Raw genomic sequence first — 21827 nt, forward strand, 5'->3', positions numbered from 1 at the left:
TACACTCAATTTCACTCTCGCCCTCTCCAGAGGCTGATTCTAGCCAAATGGGACGGCCTGCCTCACCGGATCAGGTCTCAAATGATCTCATTGACTCTGGAGGTCCGTCTGTCGCTGCTCTGGTGGCTCCGGGACCAACAACTGTGCAGGGGCCGTCCGTTCTGGATATCCGACTGGGTCCTGTTGACGACAGATGCCAGTCTAAGAGGTTGGGGTGTGGTGCTGGAGCAACACTCCCTTCGGGGGCGGTGGACCAAGGAGGAGTCCCTCCTCTTGATCAATATTCTGGAATTGCGGGGGGTCTTCAATGCCTTGAACCTAGCCCAGGATTTAATTCAGAACCGTCCTGTTCAAGTACAGTCAGACAACGCCACCACAGTGGCTTACATAAATCATCAAGGCGGCACTCTAAGCCACCTAGCAATGAAGGAAGTCTCACGGATTCTACAGTGGGCAGAACGCCATCTACCGGCCATATCGGCAATATTCATTCCGGGAGTCCTGAATTGGAAAGTGGACTTTCTCAGTCGTCAGGACGTGCATGCCGGCGAGTGGGGCCTCCATCCAGAAGTGTTTCAACTCCTAGTGGAAAGGTGGGGCCTTCCAGACGTAGATCTGATGGCGTCTCGACACAATCACAAGGTTCCGGTCTTCGGAGCAAGGACAAGGGATCCTCAAGCAGTATTCGTGGATGTGCTGGCGGTGCCGTGGAGGTTTCGGCTGCCGTACGTGTTCCCTCCGGTGTCACTCCTGCCCAGGGTAATTCGGAAGTTCAAGCAAGAAAAAGGAATTCTGCTTCTCATAGCTCCAGCGTGGCCCAGACGGCACTGGTTCTGAGACCTGCAAGGCCTATCGTCAGAGCGTCCAATTCTACTTCCACAACGCCCAGACCTCCTCGTTCAGGGCCCCTGTGTCTACCAGGACCTAGCCCGGCTGTCTTTGACGGCGTGGCTCTTGAAGCTTCCATCTTAAGGGCTAAAGAGTTTTCTGAGGCGGTCATTCAAACTATGTTGCGGGCCCGGAAACCGGCTTCTGCTCGGATTTACTATAGGGTCTGGCATTCTTACTTTGTTTGGTGCGCATCTAACGATTATGACGCTTCCAAGTTTAGTATAGCCAAGTTGTTGGCTTTTCTTCAGCAGGGCCTGGACTTAGGCCTGTGTCTGGCCTCCCTCAAGGTTCAAATATCTGCCTTGTCGGTGTGGTTTCAGAGAAAAATTGCGACCTTACCTGATGTGCACACCTTTACTCAGGGCGTGTTGCGTATCCAACCTCCCTATGTCCCGTCTGTGGCTCCTTGGGACTTGTCGGTGGTTTTGGAGGCGTTACAAGAGTCTCCGTTTGAACCTCTTGGTTCAGCTGACTTTAAGTGGCTTTCCCTTAAGGTGGTGTTTCTGCTGGCTATTGCTTCAGCTAGAAGAGTGTCGGATTTGGGTGCCTTGTCCTTTAGTTCCCCATATCTGATATTTCACCGGGCGGTTCTTAGGACTATCTACCTAAGGTGGTTTCTTCGTTCCACCTTAATCAGGAGATTGTATTTCCGGCACTTGTTTCTCCTGATATGTCTCCCAAAGAGTGGTCTTTGGATGTGGTACGGGCTCTCTGTATCTATGTGAAGAGAACTGCTCCTATTAGGAAATCTGATTCTCTTTTTGTTGTGTTTGGGTTTCACAAACGGGGCTGGCCTGCTCACAAGCAAACTCTGGCCCGGTGGATTAGAATGGTGATTGCACATGCTTATGTGAAGGCTGGTCTCTCTGCTCCTGATCACATTAAGGCCCATTCTACTCGGTCTGATGGACCTTCTTGGGCGGCCCAACGTGGTGCGACCCTTGAACAATTGTGCAAGGCGGCTACGTGGTCCTCTGTGAACACGTTCATAAGGTTCTATGCCTTCGATACTGCCGCTTCCCAGGATGCTTCCTTTGGACGCCGGGTTCTTGTGCCCGCTACAGTGCGTCCCCTCCCATAAGGAACTGCTTTAGGACATCCCCATTGTCCATTCCTTGTGGAGCCCAGTGTACCCCGCAGCAGAAAACGAGTTTTATGGTAAGAACTTACCTTTGTTAAAACTCTTTCTGCGAAGTACACTGGGCTCCACAAGGCGCCCACCCTGATGCACTTAGCTTCTTTGGGTTGGTATGGCATTAGCCACTGACACGTCTCCTGTCGTGAGAATGCGGTGTATGTGGCTACTAACCGTTGTCGTCTCTTTTCCTGCTACTGCATTGGACTGGTTAACTAAAAACTGAGATCCTGTGCAGGGAGGCGGGGTGATATAGGAGGCGGCGCTATGCATTCTGGGAACAGTCAAAGCTTTGAGCCTGTTGGTGCCTTGGATCAAGATCCTACTCTACACCCCATTGTCCATTCCTTGTGGAGCCCAGTGTACCTCGCAGAAAGAGTTTTAACAAAGTTCTTACCATAAAACTCATTTTTTGAGTTTGTATGGTCTCCCAATGCTCGTATGGGTTTCCTCCTGGTGCTTCGGTTTCCTCCACTCCGAAATAACATTCATAGGTTAATTGGCTTCTGACAATTTTTAACCCTAGTGTGGATTGTAAATTCCACTGGGACAAGGAACTGAATCTGCCCCCAAGCGTTGTCCATCACATGATCTCCATTGATGGCGCCATCAAAATGTTTAATTGATGGCAGGAAGCCATTGTTGGTTTACATCAATAGGTAACGCTAACAGTGGCGTGTGACATTGAGCAGCCAGTCATAAAAGGATGGTGGGGATTAATTAATATAAAAAAACAAAACAAACACATTGCTGCATTACCATTGGACCTCTGACACTGATGGCAAAGCCATCGACCGTCAAGCAAACTATCGATGTTTGTTAAGCAGTGATGTCAGTAAACACCACTAAATGCTCTCTGTCTGTGACACGCTATGTGAAAGTACATTTTCCCATCGAATTGTGGCTATTGGATGGTAGTAGCTTCTGTGCAGCTGCAGCTCATTCCTTTAATAAAGGACACACCTGAAAAAAACAGGTGAAATAGAGACTGATGTCAGCCAGCCACAGAATACGTGTAATTTACATGTCCGTTAATAAAGGAATGTTTTAGCAACCCAGTTTAGCTAATGTGCACAGCACAGAGCCCTGAGTGCTTCAGCACATTCACACAGTAAAACCAGTGATGGGGATACCATCGAATGGTGATGCGATGGCTAGTAGCCATGGCGTCACTGGATTTGATGTTGGAAGCCCGGCAACCATTCGATGGCTTCCGATGTCCATCACTAGTTTTTAGACGATCCCATTCTGTAACAGCTGTGTATTTGCAGACACATCCTGGCCTGACTGTGACAGGCTGAAGGTGAGTTTGCAGACGCTCCCTCATTATAACACGCTAACGGTGAGTTCGCGGACGCTCCCTGGCGGTGACAGGCTGTGTGTAGCATTGACTTTGCAGACGTTCCCTGGCGGTGACAGGCTGTGTGTAGTGAGTTTGCAGACGCTCCCTGGCGGTGACAGGCTGGGCTGGTAGCCGGCAGTAGGAGTCACGCTTGGATCCCGGGGAGGGAGCATAGTCTCCGGCGCTGATAGCTGGAATCAGCCGGTGCATCCTGCCGGTGCGTGTCCCGGGACACAGCCTCCCTGCCGTCTCCTGGATTGATTATCTATTGTGGGGATCTGCCTCCTATGCAGCGTCCCTGTGTGTCCTGAGCCCTCAGTGCAGCAGCAGCATCCTCCTCCTCCTCCTCCTGTGCTCCCGTCTCCACATCTCTGCCTGCAATGCACTGAGGACGGGAGCCGCAATCATGACGGTGGATTTCGAAGAATGTATCAAAGATTCTCCCCGATTTCGGTAAGAGAATGGGATTTCTGATCTATTTACAGCACATCATCTGTATATCATTATGCAGGCATGTATGTGTGTATGTATCTATACATATTAATATGCAGAAAAGACCGTCACTCCACATGTAAGAGGCTTGCACACTCATCATGTGTCTGATGGAATACATGACACATAACGGTGTAGAGTGTCACATATATCTTCTGCGTGTGAGAGTATGGTATATAGATACTGTAGATGGTATACATATACAGTATGTAATGTGATGAATGTTTCCATTATGGCCTATGATATCCATGCATTGTAGAGACACGCGTAGGCTGCATGGAGTGTGCCGAGATTATACGGTCTGTACATGGCTGCTGCCCCTATGTTAGTGCACAGAAAGCTGGTAAGGATTTATGGGTTTTTGGGGTGTGTATTTCATGAAGGACATTATGGTTCTAGAGGTAACTTTATGTGGCGGCTGTAGAATGCATCGCCTGTGGGAGAGGCAGGCAGTGTGACTATGGATGAGCCAGGGAATATTGGGTTTTCCATACTTTGGGGTCTATTATTTACTAAACCTTGGATGGAGATAAAGTACCAGCCAATCAGCTCTTAACTGTCATTTTTCAAACTCGTCCTGTGACATGGCATTTAGGAGCTGATTGGTTGGTACTTTATCTCCAGCCATGGCTTAGTAAATATTAGAGGTCTACTACTTACCTTGGAGAGAGATAAAGTAGAGAGGGAGAGACATTGCCAGCCAATCAGCTCATTACTGCCATATTACAGGCTATGTTTGAAATATGACAGGAGCTGCTTGGTTGGTACTTCATCTCTCTCCACGGCTTAGTAAATAGACCCCTTACATACGTAAGTGTCAGCTATGTAGGAAGTGATCTGGTGACCTTTAAATGCATGTTATACATACAATGTACTGTGAAGTGGATCATGTGTTCTAGTTTTCTGTACAATTCAGGAGTACTGAAGAATGAGTACAGTGTGTATGGTGATGTGGGGCAAATGATGGGTGCTTGGAAATGTCCTACTTAGGGATGGCCATTAGGAACCATTGGCTGGCAATGATTCGTTGACCATCTCAAGTCCTGTTGGCAAGTTGGAGATTGTTTGATCTTTTTATTAATTTTCTTTTTTAATAAAATTCATTCATTAACAGATAAATTCCAGATTGGTTCTTCAGTCCTATTTACTATTTGATAAGTACTGCATGATTATGAGCAACAGCAGAGCTTAAACATATGGAGATGGTTTGGAGCCGTGCATCCCAATCTAGTTCAGAAAGATGTTTTGAAGTGGAAACTGAGGTCATCTCCACATCTAGAATGAATTAGCGGGCATTAATAAGTGTAGGAAAGGCAGAAGCAATTCCAGGAACTAAGAAATGGTTGCTTGTAAAATGTTGCTGCTAGTACCTAGCCTATGTGGTGGTAGGCATAATGACTTCCACGGACCCTGACCATTTGAGGGGACCTGCTAGAATCGTCTTATTGACACGTGCATGCGTGTCATTTTCCTCTCTATGTATGGTCTATATTGGCTTTTGAGCATGTGTTAAACATCTTGGGGTTTCTGAAAAATGTGGTAGGACTGGAAACTTGTATCGAGGGGCAAACACAAGAGACTTGCCAAGGCTCGTATAACTATGTGGCGCTACAGAGTATGGACACTGCCAAAATTCTGTGGGCCTACTGTAGTTTATCTAAAGCTTGAATGCTATTATGTAGCCTATGAAATATAGGAAAAATTGGTATTTGAAAGAACTTGAATCAGAAACGGCCTCATCTGATTCTAGTGAGCTCTATATAATATAGATATCAATATTGTTCTGGTATCCTAGTTTACATGGTCTATATGGGAAGAATTACAATACAGAGAGCACCCTAGTGACTGCTGTACATTACAGAGAGCATCCAAGTGACTGCTGTACAATACAGAGATTGTTCAGATGACGACTATTTCATTCAGGGAGCACGCTGATGACCACTATACGATGCCGAGAACACCCTGTTGACCACTGTGCAATGCCGCGAGCGCCCTGGTGACCGCTGTGCGATGTTGAGTGTTCTAGCTTCATCTGTATAATGCAGAGATCATTCTAACTATCCTGGAACATTGCAGGGAGCTCTCTGTACAATACTGAGAACATACTAGTGGCCACTCTGTAAAACACAGTGCATGGACACTATAGTGCTGACCTTGTTATGGAGGCCATACATTTTTAATAGCTTCACAGTGGTGCAGACTGGAAGTGAATGCTTGCTGAACAAAGTAGAAAGCCCACCCCCTACTTCTTTTGTGCTTTAGCAGTAAGGTACCCCAATGTTCTTATGTTTACCTACCCCACCTGAGCGCTGTTTCTCTGTGTGATGGAAAGGAAACTCAGCACTATCCGCTAATCACAATGCTTCAAGTCGTCATAGCAAGCAGACCGTTCCAAGCATTCTTGTTGGTAGATAGTGCTGGCAATTTACTAATCTGTTTGGTATCATGAATACCAACATAACCTGTAGGTATGCTTAACCGGCGGACTGTAAAATCCTGACAGGGGCGAGGTAAGTATGCTATCCCCTAACTTTAACCCGCCCTTCCTGCCGCTTAAACCTAGCCTCCCCACCCGCCCTGCAGCTTATCCCCAACCCGTCCACTATACTTAAGGTTGGGATGCCGGCTTTCGGGATTCTGGCATCTGTCTCTTGACCGGCATCGGTATTCCGACTGCTGGGGTCCTGACAGCGGGTATCTTAACTGGATCCCCCTGTAGCTGTCTCTGTTTGTTGGGCCAACTCTGACTGACAAGCAGAGAAAGACCTAGGGAGAAATTGCCCTCTGCTTCTTCATAGAATCAGTAAGAATTGTAATAAAGAATGGCTTTCCATTATTAGCAAGATAATGCATTTCATCTAGACCCTAAACTTCATAAGGCATATGCTCAGTCACTCTCCGCAGGGATTACGTCCTGCTACTGTTTTACTATTGTTCCTTTATTTTATAAACCGTAACATATTCTGCAGGTAGTTAATTATACTGTCTAGAGCAGTGATTTTCAACCTTTCTCGACTCGCGGCACACCTAACAAGACTTTAAATTCCCATGGCACGCTATCAGTTACCCACGGGAAAAAAAACCCACATTGGCCCCCACAGATATCAAATACATTGGCCCCCACAGTAATTGAACACATTGGCCCCAACAGTTAAAGCATATTGGCCCCCACAGGTATAAATCAAACACACTGACCCCCACAGTAATTCCACACCGCCACCCCATACCTTACCCAGACATACCCCTCACTCACCATCACTGCCTGACCCTCTCGCTCTTCTATTGCCAGTAATGTGCTCCAACCACTGTTTTGTCAGTACTGTGTCCTCCCTCTGTATTGCTAGTGATGTGCCCCTTAATATGGTGCAGTGGTGTGCCAGCTCCCCACTGTACTCCAATAGTGTGGTCCCCCTGTTGTATTTACAGTAGTGAATGCTCCTTCTCCCCCTCCGTTTTCCCAATATTGCGTCCCCCCCCCCCCCCCCCCCCCCGAACCAATGTATGGTCATTAATGTGCTGCTCCGGCCCTTCAAACTCCCTGCTACCCGAGTTAACTTACCTTGTTCTGCTGTTCTGCTCTGTCTTGACAGCCTGTACCCTCCTTACACTCACCAGACGCGTGGGTCTCCTCTCTTCTGTGACAGCACGACGGCAAACATTAGGCTGCAGCGTCGTGACATGACGTCTGTGCGACACTGCTCAGGGGACAGAACTGACTACGGAGCGGGGAGCGGCCTTCCCCCTCCGCTTACATTCTTCCAGAACTGCTTCCTTTTTAGCCCGGAGGTCGCTGGCAGCGTCTCATTAGTAATGAAGCTTGCTGATACTGTTGCCGGCTGTGTGGCTGCACCGCTAGTAGTTCTGACACTGGGTTGAGCACTGTGCAGGGCATCTCTGGTGGCCAGTGAGCAGCAGGCTGCGGCACACCTGACAACCGCTGGCGGCACACTAGTGTGCCGCGGCACAGCGGTTGAAAAACGCTGGTCTAGAGCATAATGCAAACGGGATGATGCAGTTGTGGTAGTAATGTGAAGTAAAGCATGTTAATTGTGTTGGCATATGCTTTACTATCATGTTTAAGGTTATAAAGCCAAAATTCTGTAAACCACATTACTACCGCGTTGGTATTGTCCTGTCAACATTTTGATTGTCGGCAGCATACAAATGTTGACAAAAAATATATGTATCCCTTGCACAACTCTGATCCATAGGCATATAACATAACCCAGCATGGCCTCACTCCTAGATGAGTGTATGAACAACAAAGTGTAGAAAACCTGTCCGACAAATCAAATCTCATCTTTCTCAGTGAGTTGCGTTTATCTTCTAGCAACCTGAACGCCATGTTGTGTGACTGAGCCATGGTAATATGTGTATTTTAGTGTTAGGTAATAGACATTTTTAGGTGGTGACTAGATGCTGTACAATGGTAGCTCAAAGCATAGTAGGTGTGTGAGTCTGGGTGACAGTCTGGGCAGGGTCAAAACAACCAGCTTCCATGTTTAATTCATGTGCAATGCACAGATAGTAAGTGCTATAGTATATGACATAATGGAGTATTTAATGAAGCACTGTAATGCAAGGTTTTTATGTACACATATGATACATTTTTTAAGTTGTGAGTTTGCATTTATAAGTCACTGTAAAAGCGTCACCTATGTAGCCTAATAGATATAGGCAGTGTTATATCACAATTAAATCCTGATTAAATGTGAGTATACTGTATCATTCTGAAAATAATTACGTGTGTAGTATTAAGGCTTCTATTGTGAAATGGGTGTTTGGGCCCTACTATCAGCACAAGAGGCTTTAAGGGCCGAGCCCAAAGCTTGAGACAGCTATAGTACCAAATATTCCTTACATACGTTAGGGTCTGTTGTAAATTTACATACTTCTCGATCGCAAAACAAAGGAGTTGGTTTGTGTGTCAGCTGCAGGGTGGGGTGTTATAGTGAACACGTTCCAGGCATGGAGGCAATGATGATCTGCTGTCTATTGACATTTCCTGCTAATTGCCCAAGGACGCTGCAGATAGTGCAGGAATATAGGAAAATGCAAGACTTCTTATACTTACATTTACTGGATGGTAAATCAGGTGGACAAAACAATATAAAATCCACAAGCTAGGAGGCAGGTAGCGATATAGCATTCACCCCAAACAGCTGGTAAAGATGTAGGAGTGCCATGACTACCGAACACAAGTGGGTATCTAGGCCCTTTGTTACACACTTGTTCTTAATTTATATTTTATTGGGGTGTTTGTAGTAGCCAAAATCACGTTACACTATTATCTTGTGTGTGTCAAATTATGCATAGTATAGTGGTTTACAGTATGCAATGTATTTTGCTTTGGAACAATTGTTTTTACTTACTACAGACAAATTCTGTTCACCATTTATAAAATAAATGCACATTTAGAAATTTGAGTGTATGGTGATGGTGACACTCTTTCTGCATTACCCCTGTATGAATAACATTTAATTACACCAGATTGAAAAGATAATGTGCTGTCTTTGTGTAGTATTTTGCTTTAGGCCTTGCCCATGGAACCATTGTAATGATTTGGGGAAGATGAGTCTCCTGTGTAATTAGCTCAGCATCTTATGGGCGTGGCCTTGCTCTGACCGTTGTCATACAGAAGTTATATTACACATAATGCAGGTGTGCGGCCTCAGTTCATGGTGCAGAAATGTCTAGAGATAGCCCTCTGTATACATCTTCATTGGCTGGGCAACACAAATAACCAGTTACTGATGTTATAAAGCTATTCCCCAGTCAGACATGTTCGTCATGCTCTTAACCTTAAAATTCCTACTTGGAAGCCTTGTGCATCTTGTTATATCTAAGCATTTGCTTTGGGTATGTCTGGAGGCCTTAGCAAAAGTACACATTGAAATACCATTTTTCATGGTACTTACTGCACAGGCTGTAAAGGTCATGGAACACGGAGGGTTATTCTGTCTAATTGTAACTTGTATTTCGGAGCGATCACAGATGCAGTGATACATTTCTCTATACGCACAGCTCACTAGCATTTAGGACTAAAGCTGTGACACTTTTCACTCCCTTTCCCTTATGATTTGATGAAATACCAAGGTCTGGCACGGTGCAGCTGCTGTGTTGGAGAGACTGTAGCAGCCTGCAATTTAAACTTGTATTTAATGTGATACCACTGCTCAGCATAGCATGGAATGTATTATCTAAGCCATGCTCAGGGTGGGCTGTTATGTTGAATTCATACACATGTACAGGTGGGTGTGGTTCATCAAATCGACAGTGTCTAGGTCGACAATGTTTAGGTCGACCACTATAGGTCGACAGTCACTAGGTCGACATGGATGGAAGGTCGACAGGGTTTCTAGGTCGACATGTGCTAGGTCGACAGGTCTAAAGGTCGACATGAGGATTTTTTTTTTTTGTCGTTTTCTTCGTAGAGTGACCGGGATCCCAAATTAGTGCACCGCGTCCCCTCGCATGGCTCGCTTCGCTCGCCATGCTTCGGGCATGGTGCCTTCGCTCCGCTACCGCTTCGCTCGGCACACTTTACCGTTCCAATCGTAGTCCACGTGGATCGTTAAGTATGAAAAAATTTAAAAAAAGAAAAAAAAATGTGAAAAACTCATGTCGACCTTTAGACCTGTCGACCTAGCACATGTCGACCTAGAAACCCTGTCGACCTTCCATCCACGTCGACCTAGTGACTGTCGACCTATAGTGGTCGACCTAAACATTGTCGACCTAGACACTGTCGATCTTCAGACCGGATCCCGTACAGGTATATACTGTATGTATTGTTTTTTTTAATAAATATTAGGTGACAGCACTGTTTACTAGGGATTTCTTGCTAGGATATACTGTAACACCTATTTACATTTCTTTCTGCCGTGAAGAGGTTAAAAGTTTGGAGGTAGCATGATATATAGTCAATCTGCAGCCAATCGGATTATTAGAATGCTGATGTGGATAGACCAATCTGTAGCCAGTTACAGAGTTAAGCTGGGTACACACTATATGATAATATCGCACAGTTTTGGTACTTCATCTACATGATCATCGTTTAAGGGCCCTACTCACTGGCCGACCCGCCGCCGAGCTGCCCGACGGCGGATACGGCCGACGAGCGACCCGGCGGCGGGGGGGCAGTGACGGGGGGAGTGAAGTTTCTTCACTCCCCCCGTCACCCGGCTGCATTGAAGTGCAGGCTAATATGGACGAGATCGTCCATATTGGCCTGCATGCACAGCCGACGGGAGACCAGCGATGAACGAGCGCGGGGACGCGCATCGTTCATCGCTGGAGGTTCCACACTGAAAGATATGAACGAGTTCTCGTTCATTTATGAACGAGATCGTTCATATCTTTCAGTATATCGGCCAGTGTGTAGGGCCTATTAGTGTGTATGGCCAATCTGTCTCTCACTGCCATTGTTATTACATTGTCCCATGGATGTGCTGCATGGCCGACGTGGTGTTATTACATGCAGCATGTAAGGATACATTGCGCCGTCATACAGTGGATCGTTAGACCATTTACAAATACCTGTTGTGTTGAACTGAATCTATAACCGTGTGTTTTCTTACAGGTGTTAACGCACACACGGGCTAATTCAGCATGGATCACTGATCTGTTGAAATTGCTATGGAGCGATTTCAGCACATCAGCGCATGCATGTACGCGCATGTGCGAAGTCTTAAACTGCGTTCTCTTCAAAACACATTTTAAGATCTGGAGGGGGAAGTAATGGGGCGTTGAAGTTGCGTTTTTTGTGGGCGTCAATGCTCTGTTTTTGTGGCGCGGTCCGGACAACGGAGGCGTGTTTAGACTGTTGGAGGGGCGGGTCACTGCAGCCGCGTGACGTCACACACAGTCGCAGCAATAAAAATGTAATGAGTTGTTGTTGTGTGACTAGTTGCACAACAACTCATGCTGAATTAGGCCCACAATTTTTGCAGGCAACTGATGCTTTAATTCAGTATCCAGTAATCACATCACAGATTTCTGAACTTTGAAAAAAGGGATATACTTCACCAATATGTTTGCGGTCAGTTGCCTGGAAATACAATGGATATAAAAGGATTGGTGCATTTATGCACTGGGGGTATGTATTAAGAGTATCTCAGCTGGGGAGGCAGTCAATTTGCCGGCTGTCAAGATCCCGGTGGTCAGGATACAGACGACGGAATCCCGACACCCAGTGAAATGCCATCGGTCGGAATACCGCCCGCTGCCCGGAATTCCTGCTCAGGTGATAGTCCACACCACCCCCTGAGGGGGAATAGACTAGCGTCAGTTGCCACCGGGCCCGAACCGTGTTGAGTGCAGGTGGACACGCTGTGCTCGCCACCGAAATTCTGGGTGTTGGGATTCCGGCGTCTGTCTGCTGACTATTTGTAGCCATTGTAGCCTATGGTTTCCCATGTCCGAACCCAGAAGCTTAAATGAGCAGTTTACTTTCTTCTCTTTGCAGGCAAGGGCTCTTATTGGCACTTGTGTGTCTGCATGGTGTTGTTGAAAGAGACCCCAGAAAGATTATTTATTTATTGCTTATCGGGAGTAAAATGCGGCCAGTGATACGTTGCCCCGAAATCTGTAATTTTTCCCCATGCCCTCTCTGCTTCATGTTATCTAATTACTTCTGCTCCCTTTCTCCAACTGGATTTGGTGCACCCTGATATTTGTGTATGTGTTTCCAGTCCCCAGTTTACCATTAGGCACCAGAGACTTGTCAGAAGCTGGAAGGGACCAATCATTTTTTAAAGCGCCTGCTTTGTCCGCACAGTAAGAATGCCAACAATGACTTTTTACATGAATTCCATGAGTTTTATGAGTCAACTGATGTGAATAATACTGAAGTGGAGAAATGTTACGTTTCCTAGGTAGGTGAGGTGTACCCCATTAACATGATTTCAATGAAACACTGATACTTTGTGCAGGATAGTATCCATAAATCCAGCAGTATTGGCAAAGCTACATAATATTCTATGTAAGCATACCTCTCAGAATTGAGCTGCATTATCCAAAATAGTGTATGCCTTGGAAAAGGGGGCATTGTTCCATCCACCAGAGGGAGGAGGGGAGGTTGTTTTTAAAGCTGGTATACACCTTCCGATGGGGCAATACAATGTAACAATACACTGCACCCACTAAATGATATGCTGTATGATGGCATGATATATCATTACATGCTGCATGTAACTGCACAGCATTGGCTGTGAAATTGTCCCATTGTACGTGCAGTACATTCAGTGGGATGATTCATTAAATGAGTGATGGATTGGGGGTACATACTTTACAATATGTTGTTCCAATCTGCGTTGGAACAGTATACAGATGCGTCCTTCCTCATGTAGCCTTGTACATAATGACTCGCGGCACACAGGGTGCATGAGCAGCCAGCTCCCATGTGACTCTGCCAGTGCCGGGCATCTTTTTACCCCAGAAAATGCATCTTATTAGTATGGCTATGCGGATAAGCCGCATAAGCAGACTTTGCTGATTAAAATTACATGTGGCAAGCCTATATTCTGTATGCATCAGCTTCTGTATCTGCATACGAAATGCTATGTTACAGTGTTTTCCATGACAACACTGTAACATAACATTTCATATCCAGACACCGCTGCAATCGCACATATAATATAGGCATGCCACATATCATTTTAATCAGCAAAGTTTGCTTGTGCGGCTTATCCGCATATTTGTGTGAATAAGACGCATTTTGAGGAAAAATCCACTAAAATATGGTCAGTGTTAGTGAACACACTGATGACTAGGTGCAACTAGAAGGGCTGTTTATTTTGACTGCAGCAATGAGGAGTCTGTACCCTGCTTAACACTTCAGAAACATTAGGCTTTCCCCAATGTCATCTCCCCAGAAAACACCCCAGTGAGTTTCGATCTTGGAAACACCTTGCAACAGTCCCGGAAGTTTGGGGCAAATGTCCTGACTGTCGAGATGGTGAAGCAGTTCCCGTAGAATTAGGACTGTCTGCCCAAGTTGGGATAGATGGAAAGTATGTGAAAGGATTGGTGGTGGCAATAGATGTAGAGACTGAAGGACTGACTGGTTGTTTGCCTGTAAGCCCTCTTTGACAGCACCCATACCTGCACGTTTACAGTTGCTCTTAGCCATTAGTAGCTGCTGCAAGGTCAGTAATGATGGAACGAATGAGATATTGTCGTCGTCCAAAGGAGCACCCATTTAGTCCCAGCCTTTACAGAAAAATGACTAAGATGAGTATGAAAGCTGGAGGAAGACTTAGACACCTGGAAATAGCATACAGTATGTTGTAATTGCTTTATATAGCAAGAGCTTTTTTTTTTCCTTTTTTTTTTTTTTTGAATTAAATATTATGTTTAATATTAAACTTTGCCATTTTTGTTTACACATGTTTACTGTAAGTAATGTATTTTTGCAATAATTCAAGGAGCTAATACAGGGAACCATGACTCCCAGAAAACACAGTATTCCAGCATTGTCTTCCTGGCAAGGGGCTGCAGGTGTGGCAGATGGCATTCTGTATGCAAGATTAAACATTTGCATCTCATGAATGAAACTGCCTATTCAGACCAGGGGGAGTATTTTAGCTCTTTGTTGTAAGAGGCACCAAGCAATGCTGGAGTAACCTTGCCCTTACAGCAAATCTATCATCAACATTTTGTTTTATTATATTAGGATTTAAACACTCTTTAAGAAGTACAGAATAGATTGCATTATTTTCTCCTTTATACAATGACTTTGATTTGGATGTCAGTGTTCTAGAATAATACATAATATACAACGTGTGTCATTCAGGGTGCGTGCACAAGTCATTTCTAAAATATTTTCTGTGCACAAGCTGCATAAAATTACCTCTTTCCCCTGTAATATATTTTGTAATGTACAGATGGAGATCCCGTTGTGGGTGGAATCATGTAAATGAAACGGTTAACGCATACCTCCCAACATTACCCTCTCCAAGAGGGACACAATGCTCTGCTCCTGGACTTCCCTCTTAATTTATGATTGCCATCACCTGTGCTGAAACACCTTTCTTATCCATTACCCTGTTCAACACAGGTGCAGACAATCGTATATTAAGAAAAAAGTCCAGAAGCAGAGCATTGTGTCCCTCCTGGAGAGGGTCATGTTGGGAGGTATGGATAATGTCAGATATTACATACCGGAGTAGCTGTGATCCACCTAATCGGGTGGGTCACCTGACCTTTTGGCTGCCAGGGAAGCCTGTTCCAGCTCCTACAGTACTTGCATGAAGAGAATTCTCTTCACTTCTGATACGGCAGGCTTTTGTCATGCAGGCAGTGTGTTGTCCATCAAATGAGAACCGCTTATTCCTGCAGGCATTGAGTGCCCATCAGATCAGGTGGATTGCAGGTACACATGTAAGTAATACTGTGCATTTATGTTCATCTTATTTCATTGCACACTAAATGACATTTAGAAGCTGTGTATGGCTAATATGAAAATCTATTTAAACCCCCAAAATAGCAAATATAGAAATAACAGAAAGGGTTAAAGGATATTGTCTCCATCCTATATCTGACTAGCCCTTATCGCTCTCTGCTGTGCTCCTCCCTAACTCTATTGCAGCTCCGACCCCTTATCTGCTAAGGCTGTCCTGTCTACCTCTCTGTTGGGGAGCAAGCCCAGGCTTCCACTGCATATGTATATTGAGGAGACGGGACAGACCTTCTACAATTATCTGTCTATCTAGGGGTCTGGTTCTGATAGTTACAGTATTGCACAGCCGCAGGGGCTGATAAGAAGAGATAAATATTCTCGATAGTGTGAAAGTGTAATTTCTAGACCTCAATTTATTCATAAAATAACAGGCTGTGACCAAAACCACATCCTAAACAAACTAATGGAGAAAGGACTACCCCCCCAGGCGATCCTCATGTTTCATCTATAGCCCCATCAGCAGAGTGTCTCCAATGTCTAGAAAGGTTAAATGGTGGCTATATTTTATACATGATTCCTACGAGGTGAGTCACTTGTTTATAGCTCCCATCTAAACTGAACGGGAGCTATTCAGTTGTTTGCGCGCCAGCCCCCTTGCTTGAGACTGCATGGGATGAGCCGCCCTCCAGACCTGCTTTTAGAAATGTGCCCGAGGGAGCCGGATGTCTTTTTGGGCTGCTCCAGAGTTAGTGCTTAATAAGAGCATAAGAAAACGATTTCCCTGAGGACAGACAGGCCTGTCTGCACTGCTGGAGCTACCAGGGGGACCCTGTCACAGTTGCCTCAAACTGGAGCCAGGGTCCCTGACTACAAAGATCACAGCCCCTGTGAATTTTCCCTAAAGGAGCTCATCTAACGCTGCCTTTTTGGGATCCAGCCAAGTGTCAGCCCGGTCAGCATGGCAGTAACGCGAGTAGTATCCCAGCGCTCTGACTAGCAGAGAGCTAGATGACACACAGAAAAGCACACAACGCTTATTCTAAAACTGTGAAATCAACTTCAGTTTCCTCCTGGTACCACAACGTACCGAGGGATGTCCAAAACAGAGCGCCATGCCGCCCGCCATTAGAAAAGTCTAAAGGACTTTAAAAAAAAAAAAAAAAGCACCATGGCCGCGAGCAGAAAAGAGTTTTTTACGTGCAGTTTTACAGTCTGACGCATCAGACACGGAGGACATGCCCTCGTTAGAGGAGGGGGAAGTTGGTCAAGATTCAGAGGCTGACAAACCACTGGAAGAGGTGGAAGTAGCCTCAGAAGGACTTGAGGCTTTTAATTTAGCAGACGTCAGGTCCTGCAAGTTATAGACTCAGACACAAATACAGCTCAGCCTATCTTCTTTAGTAAGAAACACTGGTCAGCTATCACCTTCTCTGTTTCTGCTGAATTGCGATCATTTTAGCTCTGGCGTGGAAACACCTGGATAAAAAATTTCAGGTAACACGCAGTTTTCTTGCCTCTTATCCCTTCCCAGCAGATAATAGGGTGAAGTGGGAGATTTCCCCGTTGGTGGATCCCTTCCTTTCTTGCTTGTCTAAGAAGACCATCCTGCCGGTGGAAGGAGCGACGGCCCTGAAGGACCCAGCGGACTGTCGACTAGAGACCACTTTGAAGGTAATCTACACTGCTGCGGGTGTGCTGATTCGACCTACTCTGGTAGGCTTGTGGGTAAATAAAGCTGTCGAAGCCTGGGCAGAACAGTTGTCTGCAGGCTTACAATCAGGTATGCCTGTAGAAGAGCTCATTATGTTAACTGAACATATCCGTGAGTCTGCTGTCTATTTAGGAGAGGCCTCTAGAGACACTGGTACACTTGACTCGAAGATTTCTGCTTTATCTGTGTCAGCTCGCAGAGCTTTATGGATCCGACAATGGCAGGCAGATCCAGAGTCTAAAAAGGGGGTTGAGGTCATTCCTTTCACGGGTGAGTTTTTGTTTGGTCCGGATTTGGACAAATTGATTTCCAAGGCGACTGGAGGAAAATCTACATTCCTACCATCAGCCACACCTCCTCCTTGTAAGACATACTCGGCTTGGTCCTTTCGAGTCCCAACCAAGTTTCGTGGAAGGTCCAGAGGTGGAGCCTCCAGTTCCATAGGTAATAGAGGTAGAGGTCGTACAGCTGCATCAGCCTCTTACAAACAGGAGACCAAGTCTACCACAAAACCCAGTGCATGACAGGTTTTCCTCCCTCCTGGGGGATCCCAGGGTGGGAACCCATCTACAGAACTTCGGGGACGTCTGGAGGAAGACTTGCTCGGATGTCCGGGTTCGGGAGGTAGTCACCCAGGGCTACAAAATAGACTTCCAGTTCCAACCTCTTCCCCGTTTCTTCACAATAGGTTTGCAAGTTTCTGTAGAAAAGCGACGGGTCTTGCAGAAGGCCATACAAAAACTACTGGATTCAGTAGTCATTTTGTCTGTACCTCCACAGCAACGCAAACAAGGGTTTTACTCCAGCCTATTCGTGGTTCTGAAGCCGGACGGCTGTCAGACCTATCCTGAACTTGAAGTCTCATAATTCCTTTTTGAGAGTGTTCAGATTTAAGATGGAGTCTCTTCGATCGGTTATTGCTGGACTAGAGGAAGGAGAGTTCATGGTGTCCATAGATATCAAAGATGCCTATTTTCATATTCCCATCTGGACCCCACACCAGGAATATCTCACGTTTGCTATTCAAGATGCACATTACCAATTCCAAGCCTTACCCTTCGGCATGTCCTCGGCCCGAGGGTATTCTCAAAAGTAATGGCAGTTATGATGGAATTACTGCACACCCAGGGAGTGAATATCATTCCATACCTCAAAGACTTACTGATCAAAACTCATTCCACAGATGTCTTAATCAGGGACATTGCTTCAACTCATCACTTACGTATCCAACACGGGTGGATACTTAACTTCCAAAAATCACAACTTCATACCACTCAAAAAATTACATTTTTGGGGATGATTTTGGACACTGTTCTGCAGCGGATTATACTCCCGCAGGACAAGATTCATTCTATTCAAACTATGGTGCGACATGTCCTCCAACATCGCAGAGTGTTGGTTTACCTATGTATACGTCTCCTGGGATGGATGGTAGCCGCTTTCGAGGCTCTACCATTCGGAAAGGTTCCACTCCAAGCATTTTCAATTGGACCTTCTGTCCCAATGGTCGGGATCATATCTGTTCCTCCACCAGAGAGTACAGCTGGCTCCCAAAACTCGGTGTTCCCTTCTTTGTTGGACCATATCAGCCAACCTATCACAGGGCAGATGGTTCGCTGTCTCGAAATGGATCCTTCTCACCACAGATGCCAGTTTGAGAGGTTGGAGAGCAGTGACGTTGGATCGTCAGTTCCAAGGCCGATCGACTCAGCAGGAGGCTGCATTTCCTATCAACATTCTGGAACTGAGAGCAATCTACAGTGCTCTCCAGTTGGCCTTCCCTTTATTGCGGAATTAAGCTATATGTGTTCAATCAGGCAACTCAACTGCCGTAGCTTACAGGGGGCACTCGCAGCAGAGCGGCGATGAGAGAGGTATCGCGTATTCTACGGTGGACCGAATACTTTGCAGAGGTGATATCAGCTGTGTTCATTCTGGGCGTCGACAACTGGGAGGTAGATTACCTCAGTCTCCAGGATCTCCACCCTGGAGAATGTTAACTCCATCACCACGTTTTCCAACAACTGGTGAATCGTTGGGGTCTTCCGCAAATAGACCTCATGGCATCCAGAAACAATCACAAACTACCTCGCCTAATTCAGGCAGAGGCAGTGGATGCCCTAACAACTCCCTGGACGTACAGCTACATGTACACGCGTCTTCTCAAATGGATCAGCAGGGAGGAGGCCACAGTACTCCTAGTGGCACCAGACTGGCCTCACCGGTCCTGGTACGCCGATCTTCATTGGTTGCTTGTGGCCGATCCATGGCCTCTTCCACTACGAGACGATCTGCTACTTCAAGGCCCTTTCGTCTATCCAGACTTAAGGTGGCTATGTTTGACGGCCTGGCTGTTGAGATGGCAATACTGAGGAATAAGGGAGTTCCCTCAGTGGTTGTTCCTGTCATGATTCGAGCCAGGAAGGAAGTTACTTCTCAACATTGTTAGAAAGCATACGTTATATGGTGCGAGACTCGTAGGGCGTCCTCTACATCTTTTAAGATGTCCAGACTGTTCATTTTCCTTCATTCTGGATACGCAGCAGGCCTGCGTTTGGGCTCATTGAAAGTACAGGCGTCGGCGCTTTTCATCTTTTTCCAGAAGAAGCCTGCCCAGATACCAGAAGTACAGACCTTTTTCCAGGGTGTTGTTCAATCGCGACCGTCTATGGTGCCTCCTATGGCCCCATGTGACCTGGAATTTGTTCTCTCCTTTTTACAATCCTCCGTTTTTTTAACCGTTGGAATCCACGGATATCAAGTACTTGTCCTGGAAGGTGGCTTTGCTGTTATCGTTGGCCTCCGCCAGACGGGTCTCTGAACTGGGAGCCCTCTCTTGTAAACCACCTTATCTTATCATACATTCCAATAGGGCAGAATTGTGAACTTGTATTTACCAAAGGCTGTCAACGTCTTCCACATTAACCAACCAATTGTGGTTCCGGTCCTTGCTGAGGATTCCCTTTTGTTTGTTCTCTATGAAGCTGCTTGTCCAGGTTGGCCTGGACAAGCAGACACTATCACATTGGATTCGCTTTACTATTCGTCAAGCTTATTTGGCCTCATCAAGACAGCCACCACCATCTTTTTCTGCCCACTCTACTTGGTCGATCGGTACCTCATGGGCGGCTGCCAGCGGGGTCCCATTGACCCACTTATGTAGGGCATCTACTTGGTCAGGCCGGAATACTGTCCTTAAGTTTTACCGGTTTGGTACGTCTGCCGCTTCGGTCTCTCATTTTTGTTGTGCGGTTTTGCAGGGTTCTCAGCGCTCACCTGCCCAACAAGGGAGCTCTGGGATATCCCCACGGTCTTAAGCCTTCCAGTGTCCCCTAGTGGATGAAGGAGAAAACTTGATTTTGGTACTTACCGGTATTCCACAGCGGACACTGGGCACCCACCCAGCGCTTCTTTCCTGCTATATTGTATGCTACTTAGCATTTCATTGTGACTGTTATATACAATTATCTCATTAGTATTGACTGTTATACACACATCTATGTTTGTATTTCTCCGTTTTATGGTTTCTAGTTCTGTTACCTTTTCTGGTTTCATGTTCTTATACCTTATTTAATTCACCTCCTCCTCTGTCGTCTGGTCTTCCGTCTCTCCTCGAGCGCAGTTTCTCTAACTGGTCTGGAGAAAGGGGGGGAGCCAGTCACATCATTAAATTCTTAAAGTGCCGGCTCCATCTACCACCATCTATACCCCACGGTCTTAAGCCTTCCAGTGTCCCCTGTGAAATCGGAGAAAGGTATTTACTGGTAAATACCAAAATCCAGTTTTCTGATTGCATCTCAGGAGGGAGCGAGCGAGTAGAAATCCGCGATAGGGTCAGCCTTGGGGCTGGTCGCCCAAAACAAAGAAAAGCTTTAGACAGGAGCTAAACTCCCTCAAACTATTGAATAGGCCACATAGGGCGAGATTCAAATGAATTTGTGGCCGGCAGCCACTAAATGGTGCCCAATGGAGATATTCAAATATAGTAACATTCGGGTGCGATCAGCTGCCGGAGTCTACATTTCAGCTCGCACCCATTTGGGTTGGCAAGCTGAAATGTGTGAAAAGTAATCCGTTTGGGCGCCCAAATGGCACTTTTCCCAATCGCGCCTATTAGTTTAATCGATTTTAGCTGCTTTACGTGGCTTAACCTGATGCTAATGGATGTGATCAGCGCGATAGGGGACATCAATTGTATATCACCCTCTGGTAATCTTCTGTCACTTTAGACAGAAGATCGGGGGCGATAACAATTGAATTCCCCCCATAATGTCATATACAAGCACTTTTCATCTAGTCAGGGTTCCACCTCCATCCATATTCTGGCAATAGCGACTGGCTGAGATAGTCAAATTAAAAATGTAGACAATTTTGGACATGACATCTTCAAGGGAGATACCATATAAACACATTTTGGGATACAAGGATGTTAGTATTGGCAGGGTATCTCAAATTAAACCCTACATCTGTATAAAAAAAATGTAAGACGTACTCTATGAAAATCTATTTACATAAGAACTCCAGAGTGTCATCCTCTCTGTATAAAATAAATAGATGTATCTGCTGGTCCCTAAAATATGATGTGACATTCCTGGGTACCATCCAGAATATGGCACCATACCTCATCATAAATAATCCCTAAATCCGATACTCACTACCATTAAGGCTTTATAAGTTTTTATAAAGAACCAAGGTATTGAGAGACCAGCGTGGTAGAGTTGACCCAAGCTGTATAATTAATTCTGAAGCCAAAGACCGTTCCCATCCAGTTTAACGAATCTATTATTCCCTCACAATGGAGTGTAATCTAAACCACCCCTTCTGAAAACCAAGACCCTAAACTGTAGAGGAGTTA

General features: G+C 45.8%; 1 protein-coding gene across 1 annotated transcript in view; it reads left to right on the forward strand.

Annotated features, from left to right (window-relative positions):
* Positions 1-3338: 3338 nt before the first annotated feature.
* ACAP3 (ArfGAP with coiled-coil, ankyrin repeat and PH domains 3) overlaps positions 3339-21827 on the forward strand; it is a 400069-nt gene continuing 381580 nt past the window's right edge. Inside the window, exon 1 of the mRNA XM_063943035.1 lies at positions 3339-3821. Within this exon, the coding sequence (XP_063799105.1) occupies positions 3775-3821 (47 nt within the window). The 5' untranslated portion in view covers positions 3339-3774. The remainder of the gene's footprint in view (positions 3822-21827) is intronic.

The sequence above is a fragment of the Pseudophryne corroboree genome, chromosome 10, assembly GCF_028390025.1.
Source record: "Pseudophryne corroboree isolate aPseCor3 chromosome 10, aPseCor3.hap2, whole genome shotgun sequence".
Taxonomy (NCBI): Eukaryota; Metazoa; Chordata; class Amphibia; order Anura; family Myobatrachidae; genus Pseudophryne; species Pseudophryne corroboree.